We start from the raw sequence: 23,664 nt of genomic DNA on the forward strand, positions 1-23,664 counted from the left end.
TGGGATTAATACTTAAAACATCTGCAGAGAGGTATTAAGGCCTTGGAATAGTGCCTGGACAGAGCCAGCTTTTAGTAAATGTTTGTTCTCATCTCTCAAGTGTTCAAAGAATATATAATGTTTAAGCTTGATTCTCTTCTAAAATTATATGCAATAGTTCATGGATCATCACCCTACACTAAGAATTGGTAAAATGCATACAAGTAGGACCTGCTTCAAGAGTGTGTTAAATTTTATATTGGAAGTCTTTAGGGATGTAATCTATTCCAAACTACCAGACAATCCAGAAGTTCTTTTTGCAAACTCCACACTATCTAGTCATTCTCTCTAAGAATATGCAGAAAAGAGCTCTGGATCACCCAACATGTTATTGGAAATTTTTAGATTAAACAGTTACGAAAACAGCTACCACTTGTTAACTTCCATTGATAACTTCCATTTAATCTGGGTTGTCCTCACTGGAAGAACAAATACTACAAAACAAAATCACACCCTTGACTGTGTTCTGAACTTTAGATATTGAATATGACAGAAAGACTTCTCTCGATAAATCCTGTCTTTCTGTTCTAGTACATTCTCTGCAGAAAAACATATACTCTTTGATCCATGTATCTATCATAAGTGGGATCTGTTTTCTAGTTTTCACATTCTCAGCATATTCAGTCAATTTATGAGAATAAAACTAATTCTAGGAAGCTAAGAGATCGGTTGCCTTTCGGAAATTCAGACAACTTTCTTCTTACTATGTAATATAAGATTACCAGATGTGAATTAAATGCTTTCATCTCATTTTTTCCCCAAAATCAGAAAAAAAAATATAATAAAAACATAATAGAATATTTTTAGGATTCACCCTCTAGAAAAAAGGCTTGGTGAATGAATAATGACTTCAAAAACCTGAAATTGACATTTAAGTAGATTTGATGAGAAGTTTGATGACTTTTTGCCAGAAAAAAAGAAGACATTAGCTTTGGTCAAGATGGCAGAGTAGGTAAATGCTGTACTCACCTTCTCTCATGACCACATCAAAATTGCAACTAAACTACAGAACAACCATCATTGAGAAACACCTAAATCTTGCTGAACCACAACCCTACAACTAAGGACATACAAAAGAAGCCACCTCGAGACTGGTAGGAGGGGCAGAGATGTGGAATGGGCTGGTCCCACATAAGTATGTGACCATTGAAAGTCAGGAGGGATATCTCAGCTGCAGAGGTCCCCCCCACCAGGGAGTGAGGGGTCTCAACCCCTCCCCAGCTCAGGGTTTCAGTGCCAGGGAGAGAAGTCCCCATAATTTCTGGTTGTGAAAACCAGCAGAGATTATGGCTGAGTGAGACTGACTGCAGCTGCACTCCCAGGTGCCCCTCTTAAAGGGACGACACAGAGACTTACTCACCAATGGAATTATTGGCTCTGAGCTCCAGGGCTGGCACAACAGCTGCAGAGGCAACAGAAACATATGGAGGTAAGGGAACTGAGTTGTCTGGCTGGAGGACAAGGACTGGAGGGGCAGCTTTCTCTTGAATAGAGGAGCTGGTGAAAGCCATTGTTTCTTTATTGACCCCTCCCCCTTCCTGGTGGTCACAGATGCAGGTGACCACCATATCCTTACCTCCATCAAGCTGGCTGACAACATTCGTTCACCATACCTTGGCGATTCTAAGGCCCCACCCTACCCAACTTTTGGGCATACCCAAGCCACTTCCAGTGGCTTTTTGTACAAACTGTCTGCCTTGGCTCCTGCTGCAGACTTTCTTAGGGTCTCTCAAAGGTTTGAGGAACCCAGACAAGCAGCATCTGGCTTAAGCATGTCCCATATCTCTGGCTGAGCAGCCCTAAGACTGGCACTAGTCGCAGCCATCCTAGGTTTGCAACTTGGCTTCTCGAGACACTTCCAGGCATGGCATGAGCAGGAGCCATTACTTTGTAACCCCTGCCTCATGGCCCTGGGTGGGGTACAGTCAATGGCTGAACTTGACCTGCAGTTGGTGCCCTCCCAGGTGGCCATGGGGCTGGCACACCCAGTGGCCAGCTTTGAAACAACCTGGAGCACCACTCACCACCTCCAAGGATGACACACACAAGGGGCAGATTGGTCAGGCACCAGAGCCATGCTGAGGCAGATCCTACTTTGTAGGGTCAGCCCCTGCACCACAACTCCTCCACTATAGCCATTCTTCACAACCAGTCAGACTGAGGATCAATCCCTCCCACTGATGAGCAAACAGCAACCAATGCTTAATTACAAGAACAGGACAAATACAACCCATGCAAAGAACACACCTGGAGTGCATGGCTCAAGTGACCAGGAAGACTGTGCCACTGTGCCCCACAGCAAGTCTACTACATAAGGCCACTCCAGTAAGACCAGGAGATATGCAGTCCTGTCTAATACATAGAAACAAACACAGGGAGGCAGCCAAAATGGTGAGAAAAAGAAACATTTCCCAAATAAAAGAATAGAAAAAGCTCTGAAAAAAAGAACTAAACAAAATGGAGACAAGCAATCTACCAAATGCAAAGTTCCAAACAATGATTATAAGGATAATCAGTGATCTCAGGGAGAACTTCAACAAAGAGATAGGAAACATGAAAATGGAGATAGAAAATATAAAAGAAATAAACCAGTCAGAAGTAAAGAATATAATAATGGATATGAAGAATACATTAAAGGGAATCAACAGTAGATTAGATGAAGCAGAGGATCAAATCAGCAATTTAGAAGATAAGGTAACAGAAAACACCCAATCAGAGCAGCAAAAAGAAAAAAAGAATTAAAAAAAAAGATGTTAAGGGACCTCTGAGACAGCATCAAGCATAACAACATTTGCATTATAGGGGTACCAGAAGAAGAGAGAGCAAGGAATTGAAAACCTATTTGAAGAAATAATGACAGAAAACTTCCCTAACCTGGTGAAGGAAATAAATGTACAAGTCCAGGAAGTGCAGAAAGTATGAAATAAGATAAACCCAAAGACGCCAACACCAAGATACATCATGATTAAAGTGCCAAAGGTTAAAGACAAAGAGAATCTTGAAAGCAGTAAGAGGAAAGCAGTTAGTTACCTATAAGGGAGCTCCCATAAGACTATCAGTTGATTTCTCAATAGAAACTTTGCAGCCCAGAAGGGCTTGTCACGAAATATTCAAAGTGATGAAAAGCAAGGATCTACAACCAAGATTACTCTACCCAGCAATGCTATCATTTAAAATCAAAGGGCAGATAAAGATCTTCCCAGACAAGAAAAAGCTTGTCTGGGAAGCTTTTTACATAGAATCAATATTACATAGAATCTTAAAGGGGTTTCTGTAAGATGAAAAAAATGTGAATAATAAAATGGCAATAACTACATGCCTATCAACAATTACTTTCTATGTAAACTGATTAAATGCTCCAATCAAAAGATAGGGTGGCTGAATGGATGAAAAAACAAGACTCTTACATACGAAGTCTGACAATTAAGTTCGCAAATTCATCCTAGAAAAAGTGCTACATACCTCATTACTGAATATCACTATAGTCACCTTTGAAGTGCTCCCTTTGGGAAGCTATGCACCGATGCCAACTCCTAGTCCACCCTTCAAAGCAACTTTGGAACTCTTTTTTCTGAAATGGCCATCAGAGCTGTCGTCATATTACCATTGAAGTCCTGAATGTCATCAAAATGTCTTTCTTTCAATATTTCCTTTATCTTTGGGTAAAGAAGGAAGCCATTGGGGGCCAGATCAGGTGAGTAGGGAGGGTGTTTCGATACAGTTTACTGGCTAAAACCTCACTCACAGACAGTGCTATGTGAGCTGCTGTGTTGTCGTGATGCAACAGCCATGAATTGTTGGTGAACAGTTCAGGTCATTTAACTTTTCCATGTAGCCTTGTCAGCACTTCCAAATAGTAAACTTGGTTAACTGTTTGTCCAGTTGGTACAAATTCATAATGAATAATCCCTTTGATATCAAAAAAGGTTAGCAACATCGGCATAACAAAGTTTGTGAACTTAATTGTCAGACTTCATATGCTGCCTACAAGAGAGTCACTCAGATCAAAAGACACAGACTGAAAGTAAAGGGATGGGAAAAGGATATTTCACGAAAATGAAAACAAACAAACAAAACATTGGGGTAGCAATACTTATACCAGAGAAAATAGACTTTAAAACAAAGACTACAAAAAGAGACGAAGAAGGATCTAGTACTCTCACTTCTGGGTATTTATCCAAAGAAACCCAAAATTCTTCTTTGAGGGAATGTGTTCTTCCATATGTTCATTGCAGCATTATTTACAATAGCCAAGATATGAAGGCAACCTGGGTGTCCCTGAATGGATGAATAAATATGGAAGAGGTGGTACACATATGCAATGGAATATTACTCAGCCATAAAAAGGAATGAAATCTTGCCATCTGTGGCAACATGGATGGACCTAAAAGGTATTTTACTGAGTGCAGTAAGACAGACAGTGAAAGACAAGTGTCGTATGATTTCACTTATAAGTGGAATGTAAAGAACAAAGTAAACAAACAAAACAGGAACAAACTCATAGATACAGAGAACATTTTCATGATTGCCAGATGCAAGAGGGGATTGGAGGTGGGTGCAAAGAGGAAGGGGTTAAGAAGTATAAACTGGTTGTTACACAGTAAGGTATGGGAATGTAGGGTATAGTATAAGGAATATAGTCAATAATATTGTAATAATATGCATAGTGTCAGATAGGTACAAGATCTATGGGGGTGATAGATGGGAGGGGGTTGGGGGCAAGGTGAAAAAGGTTAAGGGATTAATAAATACAAATTGGTAGTTATAAAATAGTCATGAGGATGTGAAGTAAAGCATAGGGAATATAATCAATAATATGGTAATAACTATCTGTAGTGCCAGTTGGGTATTGTTGAATAACTATGATATACATCTGAAACTTATATAATATTGTATGTTAGCTATACTTTAATGAGAATCTTAAAATGATTTTATGAATGTGTGTTTCAACCATTTATAAAATGTGGGGTTGAAAACACTATAAAATGAATCATATAGTAAAAAATGACTTCAATTTTAAGAGATGAGAAATGTCTTTACTATTTTCACAAACAATAATTGATGCCAAGAGAGTTTATAATCACAGATTAAATGATAAGAATATATTGAAAAAGGTTTTCTTTTAAATACCTGTATATTTTATAACGTAATGAATTTTTAATGTAATCGTTCTGTAAACTACTTGTGTTGGTTTATATACCGTCTCATCTCTATACCTATTTCCTCATCTGTGAAATGGTTCTAGTAAGACTAGGATGACATGATGTGTGTGACATGCTTAGAACAGTCCTGGCACATGACAAGACCTCAGTAAACATTGTTTTGTTGGAAGGCATCTGTTTTTACATGGCAGTCAACAGAATTTAGGAGAATATCAACTGAGCTCACTATTTTTGGTAGGGAACTTCCTTATCTTCCCAAGCATTTCATCACATTTTTGTGGGTTTTCTTTTTTTTTTGGGGGGGGCGGGGAGGGGTGGTAGGTTTCTGTGTATGTGTGTGTGTATGCACGCACGTGTGTTTGAGGATTGTTTTCCATTTTATAAAGTAGTAAAGGCTAGGGAATATTCATTCACTTTTACAACAAATTCTGTCCTTAACAGTCCCTTAAATGGTTTTGATTATTAAGTCCAAAAGCAATTATTGAGTCCCACTAAATGGGAGAGACTGGGGTTGCTGGAGTCCTGTGTGGGCTGTATAGGCTGTAAGAGGTGAACTCATGGAATGAGGTGCATAGTACTCAGAGAGCACAGGACACGGTCCTGAGTACCTTTAGCAGGGAATGAAGGTGCTCTGGGCTTAAAGAATGAGGGGAGTGTCAGCCATTCAAGATGAAATGAGAGTTTTCATTTTCTTCAGATAAAAGCCTGGAAGTGGAAATACTGGGTGGCATGACAGTTCTGTCTTTGATTTTTTGAGAAACCCCCAAACTGTTTTCCACAGTGGCTGCACCATTTTACTCATAAAGGCCCCAGAGTTTATACACAGAAGTGACCAGAAGAATAGTTGTTGATTTTGATGTGCTGTCAGTTATAGTGGAACATAATGATTAAAAATAAATCCGTGACTTAAGCCTTCTTTGGGGCCTTTTTGGAATAAAATAGATGCTGTGAGTCTCCTAGAGTGGTATGTTTGTCTTGTTTACACTTTTGTTTACAAACATTAAATCTTTCCATTATAACAAACAAATCACACTGACAGACAAAAACTCTTCATGAGTTAAGTTAGGGAATAGGAAGAATTGATGTGGGATTGGTAGCAACACCAAAGAGGACACAGCTGGAATGAAGGAGCTGAAGTAGCTGAGAAAAAGGTTAGAGGATGATGGGTAATGGTATGTTTCGCCAATTCAAGTGGAGCATGTGGGTATGATACGAAAGGAAGTGCAAGTAAAAATCAGTGGGACTCAGTGTTCTTGAAACATCAGGTTAAATAAAGCAGGCAGTTTGTAAGCTCCATAAATGCCTTTGCTGTCCCGTACTATCTGTATACCCAGCACATATCGAAGTACCTGATGTCATAGTGGATACATAATATTTCCTGTGTGAATGAATGAATGGATGAATGAGAAACAAGAGGATAAGCTGAGGTTTTCTGGGTTATAGGAGAAACCATAGCAGTATGTTGAGAAGTTGATTTCTGATACAAAGAACAGGACATATTGAAAAGGTTGATGTTTGCGGCTATCCAGACCTGAGGTCCCGTGGCCTAGAAAGGGCTCTAGCTATGATAAAGTGAAACACTTTTCATCCTTGTACATCCTTGTACATCAATGGAATGAGGAACGCAGAAAGAACTCACCAGTGAAAAGCTGTGAAAAGAGAGTCTGTGCAGTTTTCTACACATATGGGGACCTGCATATGGGTCCTAAAAAGCTTAGGGCAGTAGGACCTGGGAATTGAGGCTGATATCAAGTTGCCCGGTTGATTTTTAAGCGATGATGGTTTTGGTATGGCCTATGTCTAAGGGAGAAGGAGCATAGATACATGACTCAGTCATAGCACCTGGACACCAACAGATGTTGATGGAAACTATAAGAACAGGCTCGTTTAAGGGGTTGACTACAGAGAACAGACACATGGGACAGCAAGTAAAGGACGTGCTATAAACCATAATTTAGAAGATAGGAGATTCAAAACAGTTTAATGCAAACCCAAGAGGGTTACAAGGAGAAGGAATGACCTATAGTGTTGCAATACCCCACAGTTAAGGAAAACAGAATTTATTAGTTTTAATTTGATCAAGAGAGAGCTGAAATGACCTAAGGAAAGTAGAAGCCAAAAGAAGTAAAATATAACTATCTCAGAGTATAAAATTGGATTTTACCCATTTAACAGGGAGCAATGAATCAAAGTATCTCTTCTGCCTGAGTTGCCATTAGTTGTTTCGAGTAAAAGATTCGTCAATAAACATACTGTAAGTGTGCAGCTTCCTCCACTATTGAACTACTTAGATACCAACCACTTTTAAATGAATGTGAAAAAGCTCCTGGAAGCCATGCTTTTCGAATTTAGTGTGGTGCTTTATGAAGGACACCTCTGTAAACAGAAAAAAATATATATTGGGTTATAAATACATAATGGTGATAAGACTAAGGTACACAGGAGCAATTTCCTATCAAAATAATAAGCTTACCTAGGATACTTAAATATCCCTGCTGGTCTTTATCAAGGGAATAATAGGTTTGCTGTACTCATATCGATTCAATATAAATGAATGTGTCAAACAATATTTCTCTATGTGAAGGAAAATTGTTACAATCAAATTAATTTTGGACTCTTCATATGTTTGTAAGTTGGACTTATTTTGCTGCTTGCATGCTTTATATAATATTTAATATTAAGTCAGTCAAACTTTCAGTATTCAGGAGCTAGTTGCTGAGTTTTAATGTGTGTGTGGATTGAACAGGTTCCACTGGAGTTTGGACTGTTTGGTGGCATTTTTGCAGTAGATGAAGTGAGGGTGAACATGGATGACGACTAATATTCATTAGAGTCACACTGTTTTGGGTGGGCCAAATAACAGTCAATAACGAGATGTTTTAAAAATGAATTCTGAATGTCTGATTCTCTAGATGAACAAATCCATAATTAGACATTGGTTTTGCTTCAGATGGGATATTTATAATAAAGGTGCATGGACTATGTGAAAGTGTCACATTTATACATCAAAAATTTTTCAGACCCTAACTTATGGCCAAGTCATAAGAACAATGAATAGCTATCCATAAGTCTCCACTGGCTCAATTAAAAAGATGTGGCTAGGTCTGTAAAATTGTCTTGTGTCAATTTTGAACATTGTGAAACCTTATTTCCTTCTTTGCATTGTGTAATCTTGAAGGATTTCTAAAAGAATATGTATCCAGTTTGGGGTACATAGGAGACTGCATTCAAGAAGCATCCCAAATTGAGGCCACCCGATGTTTCCCCCACAGTAAATCAGAGAACAAGCCTAATTTGAATATTTTGCATATATTTACATATCAATGTCAAGAGTCCCTAACTCCAGTTTTGTAGAATAAAATTAATTAGTGCAGCCTACTGCAAAGCCCACATTCAAATGCAATATTCAGAGCAAGACAGCCTGGAAATACCTAGCACATCTCAAAGCAAATTAGTTTGATTTCTTCTGGGAACAGGAGGGTTACACAGATGCACCTACCTAGGTGCACAAGGAAAACATAGATGCAGAGGTAGGTGCTCAGACATCGGGAATCAGATTCAAAGCCCATGTGGCCTGAGTTTCTGGGTTCTCAGTGAACATTGCAATTGCGCAGATTTAAACATACTGAAAACACATTCTTTTCGTCTCGTGCTCCCTCTATGCTCCTCGTGCTCCCACTATGGAGTGGCACTCATTGTCCTTGGCTGGGGTTCCTTCTCTAGCTCCAAGTAGCAGCAGATAGGAGAGCCAGTGCACCTTCCTGGTGTTAAAACAATTGCGTTTTCCTGACTTGGCATCTCTGTGTGCTGTCTGGAGGATCTAATCCTTTCTCCTACCTTGAGAAATTCTCCTTATCAGTCCACAGCATCAGCATGGTGAACTATAAACACCTTCAGTTTGGTCGTCAAACGCAGCTTCTTTTAAATTTCAAATTTGCTTGAGTGGCCTTGGTCAACTCATTAGCTGCCCCAAGGCTGGAATTTCTAGTGCTTTCGTAAAAAGACCTTTCCTATCTTCTGTGAGTTGCAAAGATTAAATAAAACGTTGTCACTAAATGCCAAAAACAGCATATATTCAAAAAACATTAACTCCTTCCTCTAAGACTCAATCCAGATGTTAATCAAATGAGAAGTCTTTCTGTCGACTCACAGGAGAATAAGGCACCACAAAGCTTCACAACATCTCTTCTCACATTGAATTGCACTTACTTACTTTTTGAATCCTTCAATGGCTGCTGGATTGTGGAAGGTGGTAGCAATGGCTAAAGTGACACACAGAACAAGATGTACCTGACTCCAAATTGTGGAAATATAAGTGTCAGGCAGGCATTTCATCTCTCTCTTCAATGTAATTTTGCTTTCAGAGTAGCTGGAAGAATTGATATACAGAGGGTGCCAAAAATATGTATACATATTTTAAGAAAGGAAAAAACTGTATTAAAATTGTAATACTCAATATATACCAATAACAAAAGATGAATACAAGTTATATGTATACATTTTTTTGGCTCCCCAGTAATCACAGCATTCATAGAAGAAAAAAAAACCAACTCCATTTAGAGTAGGTTTTACCCCAATCTCTCTGGCCCACATCCTCTATGGCAAAGACAATATGGGGAGGTCAACTGGGGATGGTCATTGGAAATTGATGTCTGTGAGTGTCACATTATGTTATCCCCGGGGAAATCCTGAGCAAAATCTCAGTGTTTCATCTGGATTGGTCAGCTGTGCTCCGGCACAGACCACCTGTAAATGAAGACAGTGCTAGGTGTATGAACGTAGATCTCAAAAAATTCCCTTCTCATGTTTGTGCCCTAAGAAGCAAAGCTGTTTTACTCCAGTTCATCTAGACTAGTTATTACTCTCTAAACTGGCATGCAAATTGAAGTGTACAAGATAATCCATTGGGTTGAAAGAAAAAAAATTCAAACTTTTATTGATATTAAATTTTATCTTATTCTTTTAAAATTGTTATTTTCATGTGTTTATTACATACAGTATAACGGAACATGTGAGTAATTAACATGTGCATAGGCGTACACTGGGCAGTTATTTTGTGATCAGTGTGAAGATGGTTTTTAGGTCACTGATACGACTTTCTCTTTCCTCTCCCAGACTGCCATTTTGTACTTGCTCACCAGAGCTAACTTCAGCATGCTCAAAAGGAAACAGAGCTCCAGGGTGGAGGCCCAGCCAGTCACTGACTTTGGTCCTGATGAATCTCTGTCAGACAATGCTGACATACTCTGGATTAACAAGCCAGTAAGTGTCTTTTTTGAAATATGGAGAAGCACATGGTGATATAAAGGAAATTTGATTCATATTATTCAAAAATCATGTATTTCTCACTGAAATGTCTGTTTGAGCTGCAGTAGAATATGGATGAGTCCAGGAATCTGGAAGTTGAGAACAATTGAGATGAAATAATGAGGTGCCGTTCTGAGTTGCTTCCGTAGGAAGGTGTGCTAGGTGGTCTGGCTGTCTCCTTTCCCTGTCTGTGCCTGCTGGCCTCAGAGTCATCCAGTGTAGAGATAATGCCACTTCATAGGCTGATCCAAAACAGGAGTCCAACGTGAGTGACCTCTTCTACCAGGCTTTCTTTACTTTTAGTTCTGAATGTAAATGAATCTGTGGGGAGATAAATATTTGGAATTAAAGGTCTCCTTCTGAGTTGCAAGTTTTGAGTAAAAGTAAAGGTTAATGAGATAGCGGATAGTGTCTCTAAAGATCTTTGTCACCTTCTCTGCCTAGTTAAGCTGAGGAGAACTTGAAGGGAAGATTCGCTATACCAAGTACCATTGCAGACTAGACAGTCTAGCAGACAGCTAAGGCGGAGTGATGTATTCATCCGTCTCGGAAACTCAGCTCAGCAAGCCCGAATAGGATCAATTTCATTATGTGTCAGAAATTATAGTGGGTTCTGAGGACACAAAAATGGAAACAGCACAGTTTTGACTTATCACTACTTGGCAGTAGGATCTGCACAACTTATAGATTTTATTTATATACTCGTGCATCGAGTATTACAATTTTAATACAGTTTTCCTTTCTTAAAATGTCTATACTTTTTTTGGTACCCTCCGTATTTTATATGCACTTAACAGACATTAGTTGTCGTCCTCTTCTCCATATTGGTGAAAGATTTTAATCTCTTTTCTTTTCCAAATAGTGTGGTTCATAATAGAAGTTTAAGATATTGTTTTATGGTGTCAAATAATAACTTTGGACCCTTCTTGCAGTGGGTTCACTCTTTGCTGCGTATCTGTGCCATCATCAGCGTCATCTCTGTCTGTATGAACACACCCATGACATTCGAGCACTACCCTCCCCTTCAGTATGTGACCTTTACTTTGGATACTTTACTGATGTTTCTCTACACGGCAGAGATGATAGCAAAAATGCACATCCGGGGGATTGTCAAGGTGCGTGCTTCCTTGTTATTTGAACTAACAACCAAAATGCCTTGAAAATCTAAATCAGTTTCATATTTTTATGTTAAGTTCAGTAAAGCAAAACATCTCTATTTTATCTACATTGAAGTCTTTTTAAATAGTGTATAACTCCAAAGATTGGTGAAGATATGATACATAAGAACATTTAAACACTGAAATAAATTGTGTAAGTTAAGTCACCAATTCTTGAAATATCTGGGAAGGAGCTAGGTGACCTGAAACATGAGGTCACCAGCTTCATGAAAGCCAAAGTAGGGTCTGTCTTGCCACCTATGGATGACCTAGCGCAAGGGAGAAACCTGTTGATTTGTGGAATGCAGAATAATGTTATGTGACCAGTGTTACAGTGTGATGATATTCAGCAGGATGTCATTAACCTGAGGCATTTTGAAGGTATAAAGAGGTAAAAAGAAAGAACTTGAGAAGGAAAGGAATTCCAGGACTGTAAGAAAAGGAATGTCTAGTATGAAATTATCACCAATGGGAAACAAAAAAAATAAGTAAATAAAAGAAAAAGAAAAGGTAAAAATAAATCTGTCATGGCATATGTTTTCCTTCTGTAACACCAACATTTACAGAATTAAAAATAAGTAGATGATACTGTCTGTAAATTGTACTATTTACAGAGACAGAGTGGTATATGAAATGGCATCATGGACGTTTGGGTCTGCCAAATGGCAGATTTGACTCAAATCCCAGCTCTTTCTTTTACTGGCTTTATCAACAGCTCAAGTAAGGTAATTTTTTTGGAAAACGGACTTATTCTGTACAAGGATTTTAAGAGTTTAATGAAACGACGCAGAACATGGTCAGTTGCTTCTCTTTTTACATAATTCATTGTGTGCCATCCTTAAAAGAGATGGATCATAGTCAATGTACTACTACCCTTTCATTTTTAACTACTTAAACTTTTTATTATAGAAATGTAAACATTTAAACAAAAGTAATGATTATAGTTTTAATGAATTCCTGTAATTTAACATCAATAATTATCAATATTTGGGCAGTTCTATTTTATTTTAAAGTAAATCTGGGAAATCAGATAATTGCAGAAATAGTTCTTTATGCATTGCTAATTGATAAAACTTTCCTTTTTTTTACATAACCATATGCCATTATCAAACCTAGTAAAATTAACAATAATTCCTTAATGTAGGCTAATACCCATCCATACTTATCTATCCCAAATTGTCTCAAATATTTCTTTTTACAATTAGTTTCCTTGAATCAGGTTTCAAACAAGGTTCACAAAGTGTACGAGACCCACACACACCACAAAAAAAATTTCCATGTCATTGATCTATTGGGAAAATGAGTCTTTGGTCTTGTAGCATGTTCTCCATTCTATAGTTGGCAGACTGCTGCCTGGCTGTGCCATGTAATAGTTTCTATATAGTCCATATTCCCCAAACCGTTTTGACTATTGATGTACACCAATGTACACCAGCGCCTCTTTCTCCATGCGGTCACCCCAAAATAGATTGTCAAACTTTTGGATATTTGCCAATCCAAAAGGTGGGAAATGGTAACTCAGTGCAGGTTTAATTTGCATTTCCCTTTTGAGAGTGAGGTTGAGCCTGATTTTATATAAGCATATAAAGGCCATTTTCAAGTTGTTATTATTTTTTGCATTTAAATTTGGGGTAATCTGTGTGTGTAGTTAATATTAGCCCTTTGTGATGTGAGTTGCAATTATGTTTTTTTTTTTATTTTCATGTTTTTATATTCATTTCTGGTGTACAAAACAACATAATGATTAGACACTTACCCCCTCACAAAGTGATAATCGCCCCCCAAGTCTGCTACTCCTCTGACATCGTATATAACTGCTACAGTACCATTGACTATATTCCTTTTCTCCGTTGCTGTTGTCTTTGGCTTTGCTCCTAGTTATTCATGCCTCAACAATTGTTCCATACCAAATCATGGCAGTCTTTCCACTTTATCAAGTCTGCTCTTGTGTCTCAGGGATTGTTTTATAGTTTTCCTCGTAAAGATTTTGCTCATGTTTATTATATTTGTGTTTTGATAATTCATTTGATATTTTTTGCTATCAGTAATGGGGTTTTATCTTCTATTATATATTGTAACTGATTGTTCCTCTAAATGAAAGCTGGCTCTGTCTTTTGTCACCTGTTTGCTGCCCTGCCCAATTAGGATTCTGTTCCCAGAGTTTTTCTTTAATTAGCATGGGTCTCCAATAAAAAGTGTACTTTTCTTATTAGGTACACTTTGGAGATTACGGTGTTCCATTACTTCTGAGCTTCCTGTAGCCCCTTGGTGGGCATTTTTGTTTTTATTTATTTATGTATGTATGTATGTATGTATTTATTTTTGCATTCTGTTGTTTTGTATTACTGGCAATTTGTAGCCTGTTACATTACATTTCTACAAATTTTGCCAGTTTATCTTAGATTTACTTTCTGAGGGTTCCACTCAGTATTTCACTAGTATTTGTTAGTAATTTCTGTGCTGTGGAATTCTTGGATCTGCCAGGACTTCTCTACATGACTTCCCTCTGCAACCTCCCCAAGCTGCAGTCTTGAGTATTTTTTCTTATGCTATCCCACTTGCTTTGTTTTTTTAAGATTTGGGAGATTCAGAAACTACCATCATGATCTGACCCAAGTGGAAATCAATTATTTAACATTTATAGTAGTTTATTTAGTGTATGCTTTGTGTTAGACACAACTTCCTTATTATATGGAAACTGCTAAAAATTAGCTGAACCGGTTAAAGTGGTGATATGAACAGTTGTCAGTGTTCTTTTTTTTTTTTTTTTGTCTTTGTAAATAAAATTTGCAGTTTATTTAGACATGCATTTGCTTACAATAAAACATGATTAAGAATTTATTTTATTTTATTTTTTTTATAATTAATTTATTTATTTATTAGTTTCAGGTGTACAAAACAAGGCAATACTTAGACGTTCATCATCCACATCCCTCACACTGTGAACCCCCCCCCCATCCACTATCCCTCCGACCTCACACTGAACCATCACATTATATATATAAAATTATAGTTGACATTCATTAATGTTTAGCTTCTGGTGTACAATGCCATGATCAGGTATCCACAGTATCCCTGAGGTGGTCTCCCAAATAGGACGCATGTCCATCGGATACCCAACAAAATCTTTACAACATTATAGAATACCTTCCCCAAATTAATTTTCAAAAAAACCCTGAGGCCGTCTTGTGGTTACCAGCTGCTTCCAAATCCCTTCACCTTTCCCCTTATCCCCAACCCCCTCCCACACACCCATCTAACCACTCTCGGTTTTTTCTCTGCGTCCCCAAAACTGTCTCTGATTAGTTCATTCACATAGTCTTTTCTTTAGATTCCATATATAAGTGAGATCATATGGTACTTGTCTTTCTCTTTCTGACTTATTTCACTTAACATAATGTTCTCTAGGTCCATCCATGTTGCTGCAAATGATAAGATTTCTTTCTTCTTTATGGCTGCGTAATACTCCATTGTATAAATGTACCACAGCTTCTTAATCCAGTCATCTACCGATGGGCATTTCGGTTGTTTCCATATCTTGGCTATTGTGTAAAGTGCTGCAATAAACATAGGAGTGCATACAGATTTTTGAATTGGAGTTTTGGATTTCTCCGGGTAGATGCCTAGGAGTGGAATTACTGGATCATAGGGTAGTTCCATTTTCAGATTCCTGAGATACCTCCATACTGTTTTCCATAGTGGCTGCACTAATCTGCAGTCCCACCAACAGTGCACTAGCGTTCCCTTTTCTCCACATCCGCGCCAGCATTTGTTGTTTGTTGATTTATTGATGATAGCCATTTTGACTGGAGTGAGGTGGTATCTCATTGTGGTTTTTATTTGCATTTCTCTGATGGTTAGTGAGGTTGAGCATTTCTTCATATGTCTTCTTGCCTTCTGTATGTCCTTTTTAGAGAAATGTCTCCTCAAGTCCTCTGCCCATTTTTTAATTGGGTTGTTTGTTTTTTTGGAGTTGAGTTGAGTAAGTTTTTTATAGATTTGTGATATTAATCCCTTATCAGATATATCATTGGCAAATATCTTTTCCCATACAGTAGTATCCCTTTTTGTTTTATTGATGGTTTCCTTTGCTGTGAAAAAACTTTTTAGTTTGATGTAATCCCACATGTTTATTTTTTCTCTTACTTCGCTCGCGCGAGGGGATATATCTAAGGCAATATACATATTCAACGCAATTCCTATCAAACTACCAACGACGTTTTTCACAGAAATAGAACATATAATCCTAAAATTTATATGGGACCATAAAAGACCCCGGATAGCCTCAGCAATCTTGAGAAATAAGAACAAAGTGGGAGGTATAACGATACCTGATTTCAAACTATACTACAAGGCTACAGTAATCAAAACAACATGGTACTGGCATAAAAATAGATACATAGATCAATGGAACAGAATAGAGAGTCCAGATGTAAATCCATGCCTATATGCCCATCTAATCTACGACAATGGAAGCAAGAATGTACGATGGGGTAAAGACAGTCTGTTGTCAGTGTTCTTAATACTCAGTGAAAGCAACACGTCCTGATCCTGGCTGTCCTTTTTTTCTTTTTCTTTTTTTCGTTAAAGAAGTTTTGGAAGGTTTTCCAGGTTCATTGAGTGAATGAGGGGCTGGAGATTAAGCTTAAAAAATACAACCTGGGAGTTCTGCACTCAAAGTAGCAATAACCTCAGCACAGGTCACCCCTGGGAACAGTCTGGTCCACAGGCCACCACTGCTGACCCTGTGAACCTGGAATCCAGGTTTTCTCTGTCTTTTTCCTTAGAAGTCAAACAATGTTTAAAATTCTAAGAGTGAATATCTGATTAGCCACATTATGAGTATATAGAGGAGAGGTCATGTAGGGAAGAGGAGGGTACAATTTGATGCCCCTGATAGAAGAGATGAAGGACATGAATAAGGTTGGAAGTTCATCTACAGACACATTTATTAATCACTCTAGGATGCTCTAAAAGAGTTTGTTACTACCTGACTTCCCTCCTTTGATTTCATTGTCATAGTGGGCTTTTAAAGAAATAAATGTGAAAGAGCCCATAGTACTTTGGGGTTTGTATTGGTTTCCTAGTTCTGCAGTAACAAATGATCACAACTTGGGTGGCTTGAAACAATAGAAATGTATTGTCTCACAGTTTTAGAGGAGGCCACAAGTCCAAAATCAAGGAATCAGTAGGCCATGATCGCTTGAAAGATTCTAGGAAAAAGCCCATCCTCACCTCTTCCTAGCTTTTGGTGGCTTCAGGCAGTCTTTGGAATTCCTTAGTTTACCCCATGCACTACTCAATCTCTGTTCCCGTCTTCATGTGGCCTTCTTTTCTTTGTGTATCTCTGTGTGTCTTTTCTTCTTTTAAGTTCACCAGTCTTTGGATTTAGGACCCACCCTAATACAGTATGACCTCCTCTCAACTAATTCATCTTCGAAAAACCTTGTTTCCTAATAAGGTTACATTCTCAGTTTCTGAATGGACATAGATTTTGGGAGGACAGTATTCAACTCACTTCACAATTAGGTACAGCTAGCCACTTGACCAGTCAGCTACTTACTATTGTCAGAATTTGTAAGTAGCTTCAAAAAAGGTTTTCTGAGGTTTGTTAGATGACTCCAGAAAATTGGGAGAGTAATACAAAGAAAAAAATTCAATTCAGTATAAGAATTTAACTTGAAAGGAAACATCAAAGCCAAAGGTGGGAAGAATGGGCACCCACCATGCATCAGCCAATGGATTTCATCTTGATTCCGAAATAATCTGGGTCTTTCACAAATAACTGGTAGGCCAGTTATTCTAAGCATTAGGTTCATATGTGCCTAGTTTTCAAAAATGGGTAGCTAAACCAGGAGGTCACGTTGGGGGAAATTGGTCTTGTGAGAGTACTAATCTTTTACTCAACTGTGAATTACTCTCTGATATAGCTTAGTATTATTTTGAATTCTTTGATTCCCCAGAGGGCCTTGAATAACCCTGACTCTTTTGGATATTGGTTATTCAGGCAGTGGCAATCTCTGAATGTTCTGGGTGGATCATTTTGGGATTGAAATATCACGTGTTAACTTCTTTGAGATTCCAACTTGAATGAACAAAAGTAGACATTTTCCTAGAATGAAAGTTTTGTTAAGTTATTTAATAAATTAAGACTTGAATTTCACATCATGAAAATGACAGTAGACAGTGGTTTAATTGTCACTGTTGATGATAAAAAGAGAAGAGGTGGACTTGATACATAAATATTCATTCCAGTGAACAGAGCACTGAATGAAAAAAGGTTTTAATAGTTAAAATACTAGAAGTCAAAGTAACTTGTCAAAAAGAAAAAAACTTTATTTATGACCAGGTTGTTTTCACAATGCTATAAATGAGCCATTTTCAGTATTTTCTGACATTCACCAACACTTGATTAATTTATTAAAAGCGAATTTTGTTTTATTTTCAATCTGTAAGAATTAAAAATTAGTATCAGATATGATTTTTTTTCGTTTTTCATTCAGGCATAATTGAATTATACACAAAGGTAATACAGATTTTTAACAAGGTTGTATTGCTAACATTATCTTGAAGTAATCAGCACAGCTTCATATGTCATTGAAATTGGTATTCGGTGTTTAAAATCTAGCTGAGATTTTGGTTAAGTATGGTTAAATATGAGGTCATGAACCAGCTTTACGTGTCTCATCTCACTGAATTTCACCATTGTGGCCCTTGCAAGAGTCATAACTTTATCGATACTATTTTTATACCACCTGCTTCTGCAAACATGCATGTGAGACAAAGATCAAAGAGTAAATTTGACTTGAGATTACATGCTTGTATTTAAAAGCTAACTTACTTTCCCAAAAGTGGGATTGCTGGGTCATAATGTAGTTCTATTTTTAATTTTTTAGGAAGCTCCATACTGTTTTCCATAGTGGCTGTCTCAATTTACATTCCCACCAACAGCAAACAAGGGTTCCCTTTTCTTCACATGCTCACCAATGCTTGTTATCTATTGTATAACAAGTGTGAGATCATATACTGTTGTGGTGTTGATTTTATTTCCCTGACGATTAGTGAAGTTGAGCACCTTTTCATATATATACTTGTTGGCCATTTATATATTTTCTTTTGAGAAATGTTTCATCAGGTCCTTTGCCCTTTTGAAAATCGGGATATTTATTTATTGATATTTTGATATTGAGTTGTATAAAATCAAGTTATGAACCTTAAATGTGTACAGTTTAATTGGCAATAATACAATAAAGCTGGGGAAAAACTTAAACTCATAATCAGACTTAGTTTTAGCAACAAAAAAAATCATCTGTCACAGCAAATTTAAATCTTATTGGCTTTGTACCTCTGTAATTGCTAATTTGTTTTGTTTTTACAATTGCATGAGAAATGTGTACATATGTAGGTACTTAAGTTACATCATAACAAAATACATTTGCTCACGTAAGGTCTCTGTGATAATTTTTTTAAGCAGACCTTATGTTACTCAAGTTTGTGTTACTATACTTTTTTCAATTAACCTTACTCTAAACATCTGTCTGCTAAAAAGACATTTTTGAGATATTTCCATGCTTTTTTTTACCTTAATTCAGTTGCTAACAGCACAGAATTTTTTAGCCTTTTTACCCAGAATGATTTGCCAGTATGTGTTGCATTTGTTCACTTATAGGACTTAAAGTTTTTCTCACACATATAGGCACATTATAAATATATAGGTGTACATTGTGTTCTATTTTAAGCATCAGGTTATTCTTAAAATGTTTCACATCATTTGAAACAGAGCCACATATTTTAGTTGTTCAAATATTAAATGTTTAATATGCACTGATGTTCAACTAAACTATTTTCATGGAACAGTCAGATTTAGTTATTAAGTAACTAGCTACAGTATGTCATATGTCTTCTCTGTGAAAGAGTATTTGTAATTTGATATACACATATGTCAGAGGTTTGGGGAATGCTGGTTTTTTATTTTTGGAAGAGTGTTTTCCATACATAAAACTATATTAGTCCATAATAAAATATTTATAGAAGCAAGCTGGTGTACTGTTACCTCTCCAGCATACACAACTCTTTAAAATTATACCTAAACTGGTTGGGCAATGTCATTGGTACACTCAAAATTTATACCTAATGATTAAGGTAATGTGATCTAATAATACCAACTTTATAAAATGATCTGCAACAAACTAACTGCAGAAGCTTTATTTTTCAAGATAAAAGTACTGAAGCTGTGGTTTTCAAGTATTGCCCATTAATTTTATTGATCTAATGGTTTGCTATATATATATATATATATATATATATATATATATATATATATATATATATATATATATATATATATATATATGGTTTGCCATATATAATTAACTGTGTACATTTTAATTTAAGACATTAGATATTTAGGATATAAGTATAATATAAATACAAGAGAGTTTGTTCTTAAACCCAAGTACAGTTTTTGGTCATTGTGCAAAAGTTCATTGAACACTTAAAGTGAACTCATAACTAACTGCCCTAGGAGAAAGGACAAAACAGAGTGGGGCCCCTCACCTCAGAAAATGCCTGGCCCATTTTCTGGAACTGGCTTGTAAAGTACATACAGGCACTTCTCATTTTCTGCATCTAATTTATTTCTGAAAATATGTTGGGTAGTATATTTTCAGAAAACAAGAGCCTGTATTACATTATTTTAAATGGGAAAACTATTAATGCATTACAGCCATCCTAACCAATATCTCCAAATATCACTAAATCACTCGTATATTAGATAACTCTCCATCTGCATATTTTTGTATAATAAGCAGCACTTAAACACTGCTTATTAAACACATAATCCCCAATTAAAACACATAATCCCCAATTATGTGTACTCACTCAGTTCAGTAGTGGATGTTTTGTATGTACCTAACCAAAACAGCAACATGTGCTCTTATGTAAATAAGCAGAGAAATAATAAGTTAAAGTACTGTCTACCCATTTCATTGAATTTATGAGGTCATCAATTGTAAGATGCAACGTCACTTTACAGGTCCTTAAGAAAGAGAAAAAATGCTATTAATTACAGTTTGACTGTAAGATAAAAGATTGTAATTGATGCATCAATTATCAGATGCATTCTGAATTCAGAAATGTTAAACTCTGTTGGGAGACGGGAGAGTATATCTTAAAATTGGTGAAATACGAGCAAACACAGTGAGGTTGATAGAGTCAAGTGTTGGGTCCTGTGAAAGGCTAAATATCAGGGGGAAGATAGGGAAGAGGAAAGTAGTGATGCCCTTAACATTTATCCCTTGTTAAGTAAATTAACAATGCCAGCACAGGATTTAGCTCCAAAGAACAACAAAGCTGTACCTGCATTTTGCACATTATACCTTCTTGCAGGATTCATAGACAACTTAAGTGTTTCCATTGGCACACATGCATTCATTATAGTGGTTCTTTTAGTTATATAGTGATTTGGGGGCAAATATTTTTGCAAATATAAATAGCAAATATCCATATAGTGAGAATTCAGGCAGTGAGAGATAGACCGTTCGTGTTTTGTAAAAATGCTGTAATGGCAGTCTGTAAAAGCTATGTGGGGAGGGTATACGGAAAAAAATGTAAAATTTTGCTTGGGGATATCTCAGAAGTCTTGAAGAAAGAAGAATGTAAAGTGATGTCTTGAAGGATAAGTGAATATGGCCTATGCCACAGGCAACGGGGGATGGAAGTAAAGGATTTCACACAGAGAGAGAAGGAATACTCTGAGACAAAGGTATGGAACAGCCTGGTGCTTTGGAGAGCACTTAGCAGTGAGGCCTCTCGATGGGCTGTGCAGGGAGCAGCTGGAGAGGACTCTGAAAAGGCAGGCCAGCTGCACCCCGGATGGCCTCGCGAGGACCTCAGACTTCATTCTGTGGCCAGTAAAGATGCATGGGGTATTTGAATCCAAGAGTGACAGGGTCTGATTTGTCTTTGAGAAGTTCACTGTGGAGGTAATATGCTCGGATGCACTACAGAGGACACAAATTGAAGCAGAAAGTCCTTCTGACAAGAAATGTCTTTACAAATTTTTGTTAGAGGAATGTATTTTTTAAGGATTTCACATATTTTATAATTTTTCCCAAGCTTGAATGTACCTGCCAATTAATTCCCACTCTCTGATCATTTGTTTCTAATTGCCTCCCCCACTAATGGTGTTCTGAGAAGCATCCTCATTCACCAAACCCCTTAGAGCCAAAATGAACCATTCGGGAGATGTATGTATGTTTGTGTTGTTGCAGAGTGTCCACTGCATTTCAGACTGTGAATTCTTCAGACAATTCTCTGTTGTCTACTTTTCATCTGGCAAGGACCTAGGCAAAAGTAACATGCATTCTCTGCACACTGTTGAAGTAATAAATAATAATAATGCTAAGACACAGTGATAGATGGGCCCTGGGCACTCAGAATCATAAATCATGTGCTCATGAAACTATACCAGTGTATATCATGTTGTAACTGCAGTCTATCCCTATAAATGTCCTCAGGTAAATGTGTTTGGTTTCTCTGCTAGTTAAATACTTGCATTGCAATTTATGTTACTCTCTTGTATTCTATAATTGATTGGCAGCCTCTGAGTGTTTACCTTTATAAAAATTGACAGACAGCTCTTGAATAAACTCATCTCCCCAGCCACACCATGCTGATTTCTGCTCAGGGCTCAAGCACTCTCTGCCCTTCATTTCCAGTTGTTGCAAGAAACAAATTAAAACCGTTCTTTCACATTTGAGGTGTTAAAATTTCTCAAGTACCTCTGGGCATTCATGTGTGTTAGATTCTGGCTATATATGTTAGAAGCAGGTGAAAAAAACAGTTTATTATTTGAAAATATTATAACTTGTGTATTCATACCGTAGGATTTTAAAAGGGTCTGGACATACCTATCATTGAATTATAATAACCTTTAATCAGTTATGGTTAAGAGTCTTGAAACATATAAATTGAAAAAGAGACAATTTGATAAATATGTCAGACACAAAATGTAAAATGAGATGATATTTCAAAGTGCCAGGTTTTAGTCTGTATTCTATTTATTAAAAGGTATTTTAGACTTGTGGAGCCTTAGTGGTTATTGATAATGATTATGATACCAATTACAATTCAATTATTTTACAATTACATTATAATACACAAATTTTATAAACTTTGACCCAATTCCAATTTGCATGTCATGTAGTCTCTGCTTATTAAAATTATACTGACCCAGGGAATGTCCAAAAGTTATCTCATAATTTCATATAGGAGAAAGGCTTAACTTTAAGGTACTACCTTGAAAGGTGCTATGTACATCTTTCTTTTTGGTCAAGATTCAAAGAATCACTTCTTTGAAGGAACAATATTAGGCATTTCCATGAATGAATGGATGAACAGGTGCCTTCATAAAGCATATGAATTGACTTCTTACTGTATGCATTGTAATACACAAAAACACTCTAAGACAGGGTTCATGGGCATATCTTATCATTCATTTAATATCTGCTGCATGTCACACATGGTGCTAAGGGCTGGGAATAACCCCCCTACCCCCCGCCAAATTGTCTAGTTTAAAGTTGCTAATCCTAATCATTTTCAGAACAGACTCAAAAATTTACAATAGGGAATAAACTTTTTTTTACTGCAACACCAGAAAATACGTTTAGAGAATATTTAAGTAAGAAACCCAAACTTCACCATTACATTTGATAAATTGGGGGCACTAAAATATAAATTCATTAAACTATCAGATGGGGACTACAAAGGATTCTTCTGTAAATTACACAATATAAACGTTATTTATATACATGAGCTGAGTTGCCAATTGCATGATGTGTGGGTTAAAGCATTGATCGGAGTAGGCTGTGGTCAGATTGGAGTCTAGAGGAAAAAGTTGGCACAATTAGGAGAATTTTTCAGGAAAACAGAACAATAAATGCTAAACAACAAAAGATTTTTTAAAAATGATGGGAAAAATCTGAGTGTTACTGGTCTTT

At 36.9% G+C, this 23,664-nt stretch overlaps 1 protein-coding gene across 1 annotated transcript in view; it reads left to right on the forward strand.

Annotated features, from left to right (window-relative positions):
* NALCN (sodium leak channel, non-selective) overlaps positions 1-23,664 on the forward strand; it is a 318,494-nt gene that overhangs the window by 8,435 nt on the left and 286,395 nt on the right. The window contains 2 exon segments of the mRNA XM_081047253.1: positions 10,317-10,463; positions 11,441-11,623. Of these exon segments, the coding sequence (XP_080903379.1) occupies positions 10,356-10,463; positions 11,441-11,623 (291 nt within the window). The 5' untranslated portion in view covers positions 10,317-10,355.

This window comes from Rhinolophus hipposideros (genome assembly GCF_964194185.1).
Source record: "Rhinolophus hipposideros genome assembly, chromosome: 4".
Classification (NCBI taxonomy): Eukaryota; Metazoa; Chordata; class Mammalia; order Chiroptera; family Rhinolophidae; genus Rhinolophus; species Rhinolophus hipposideros.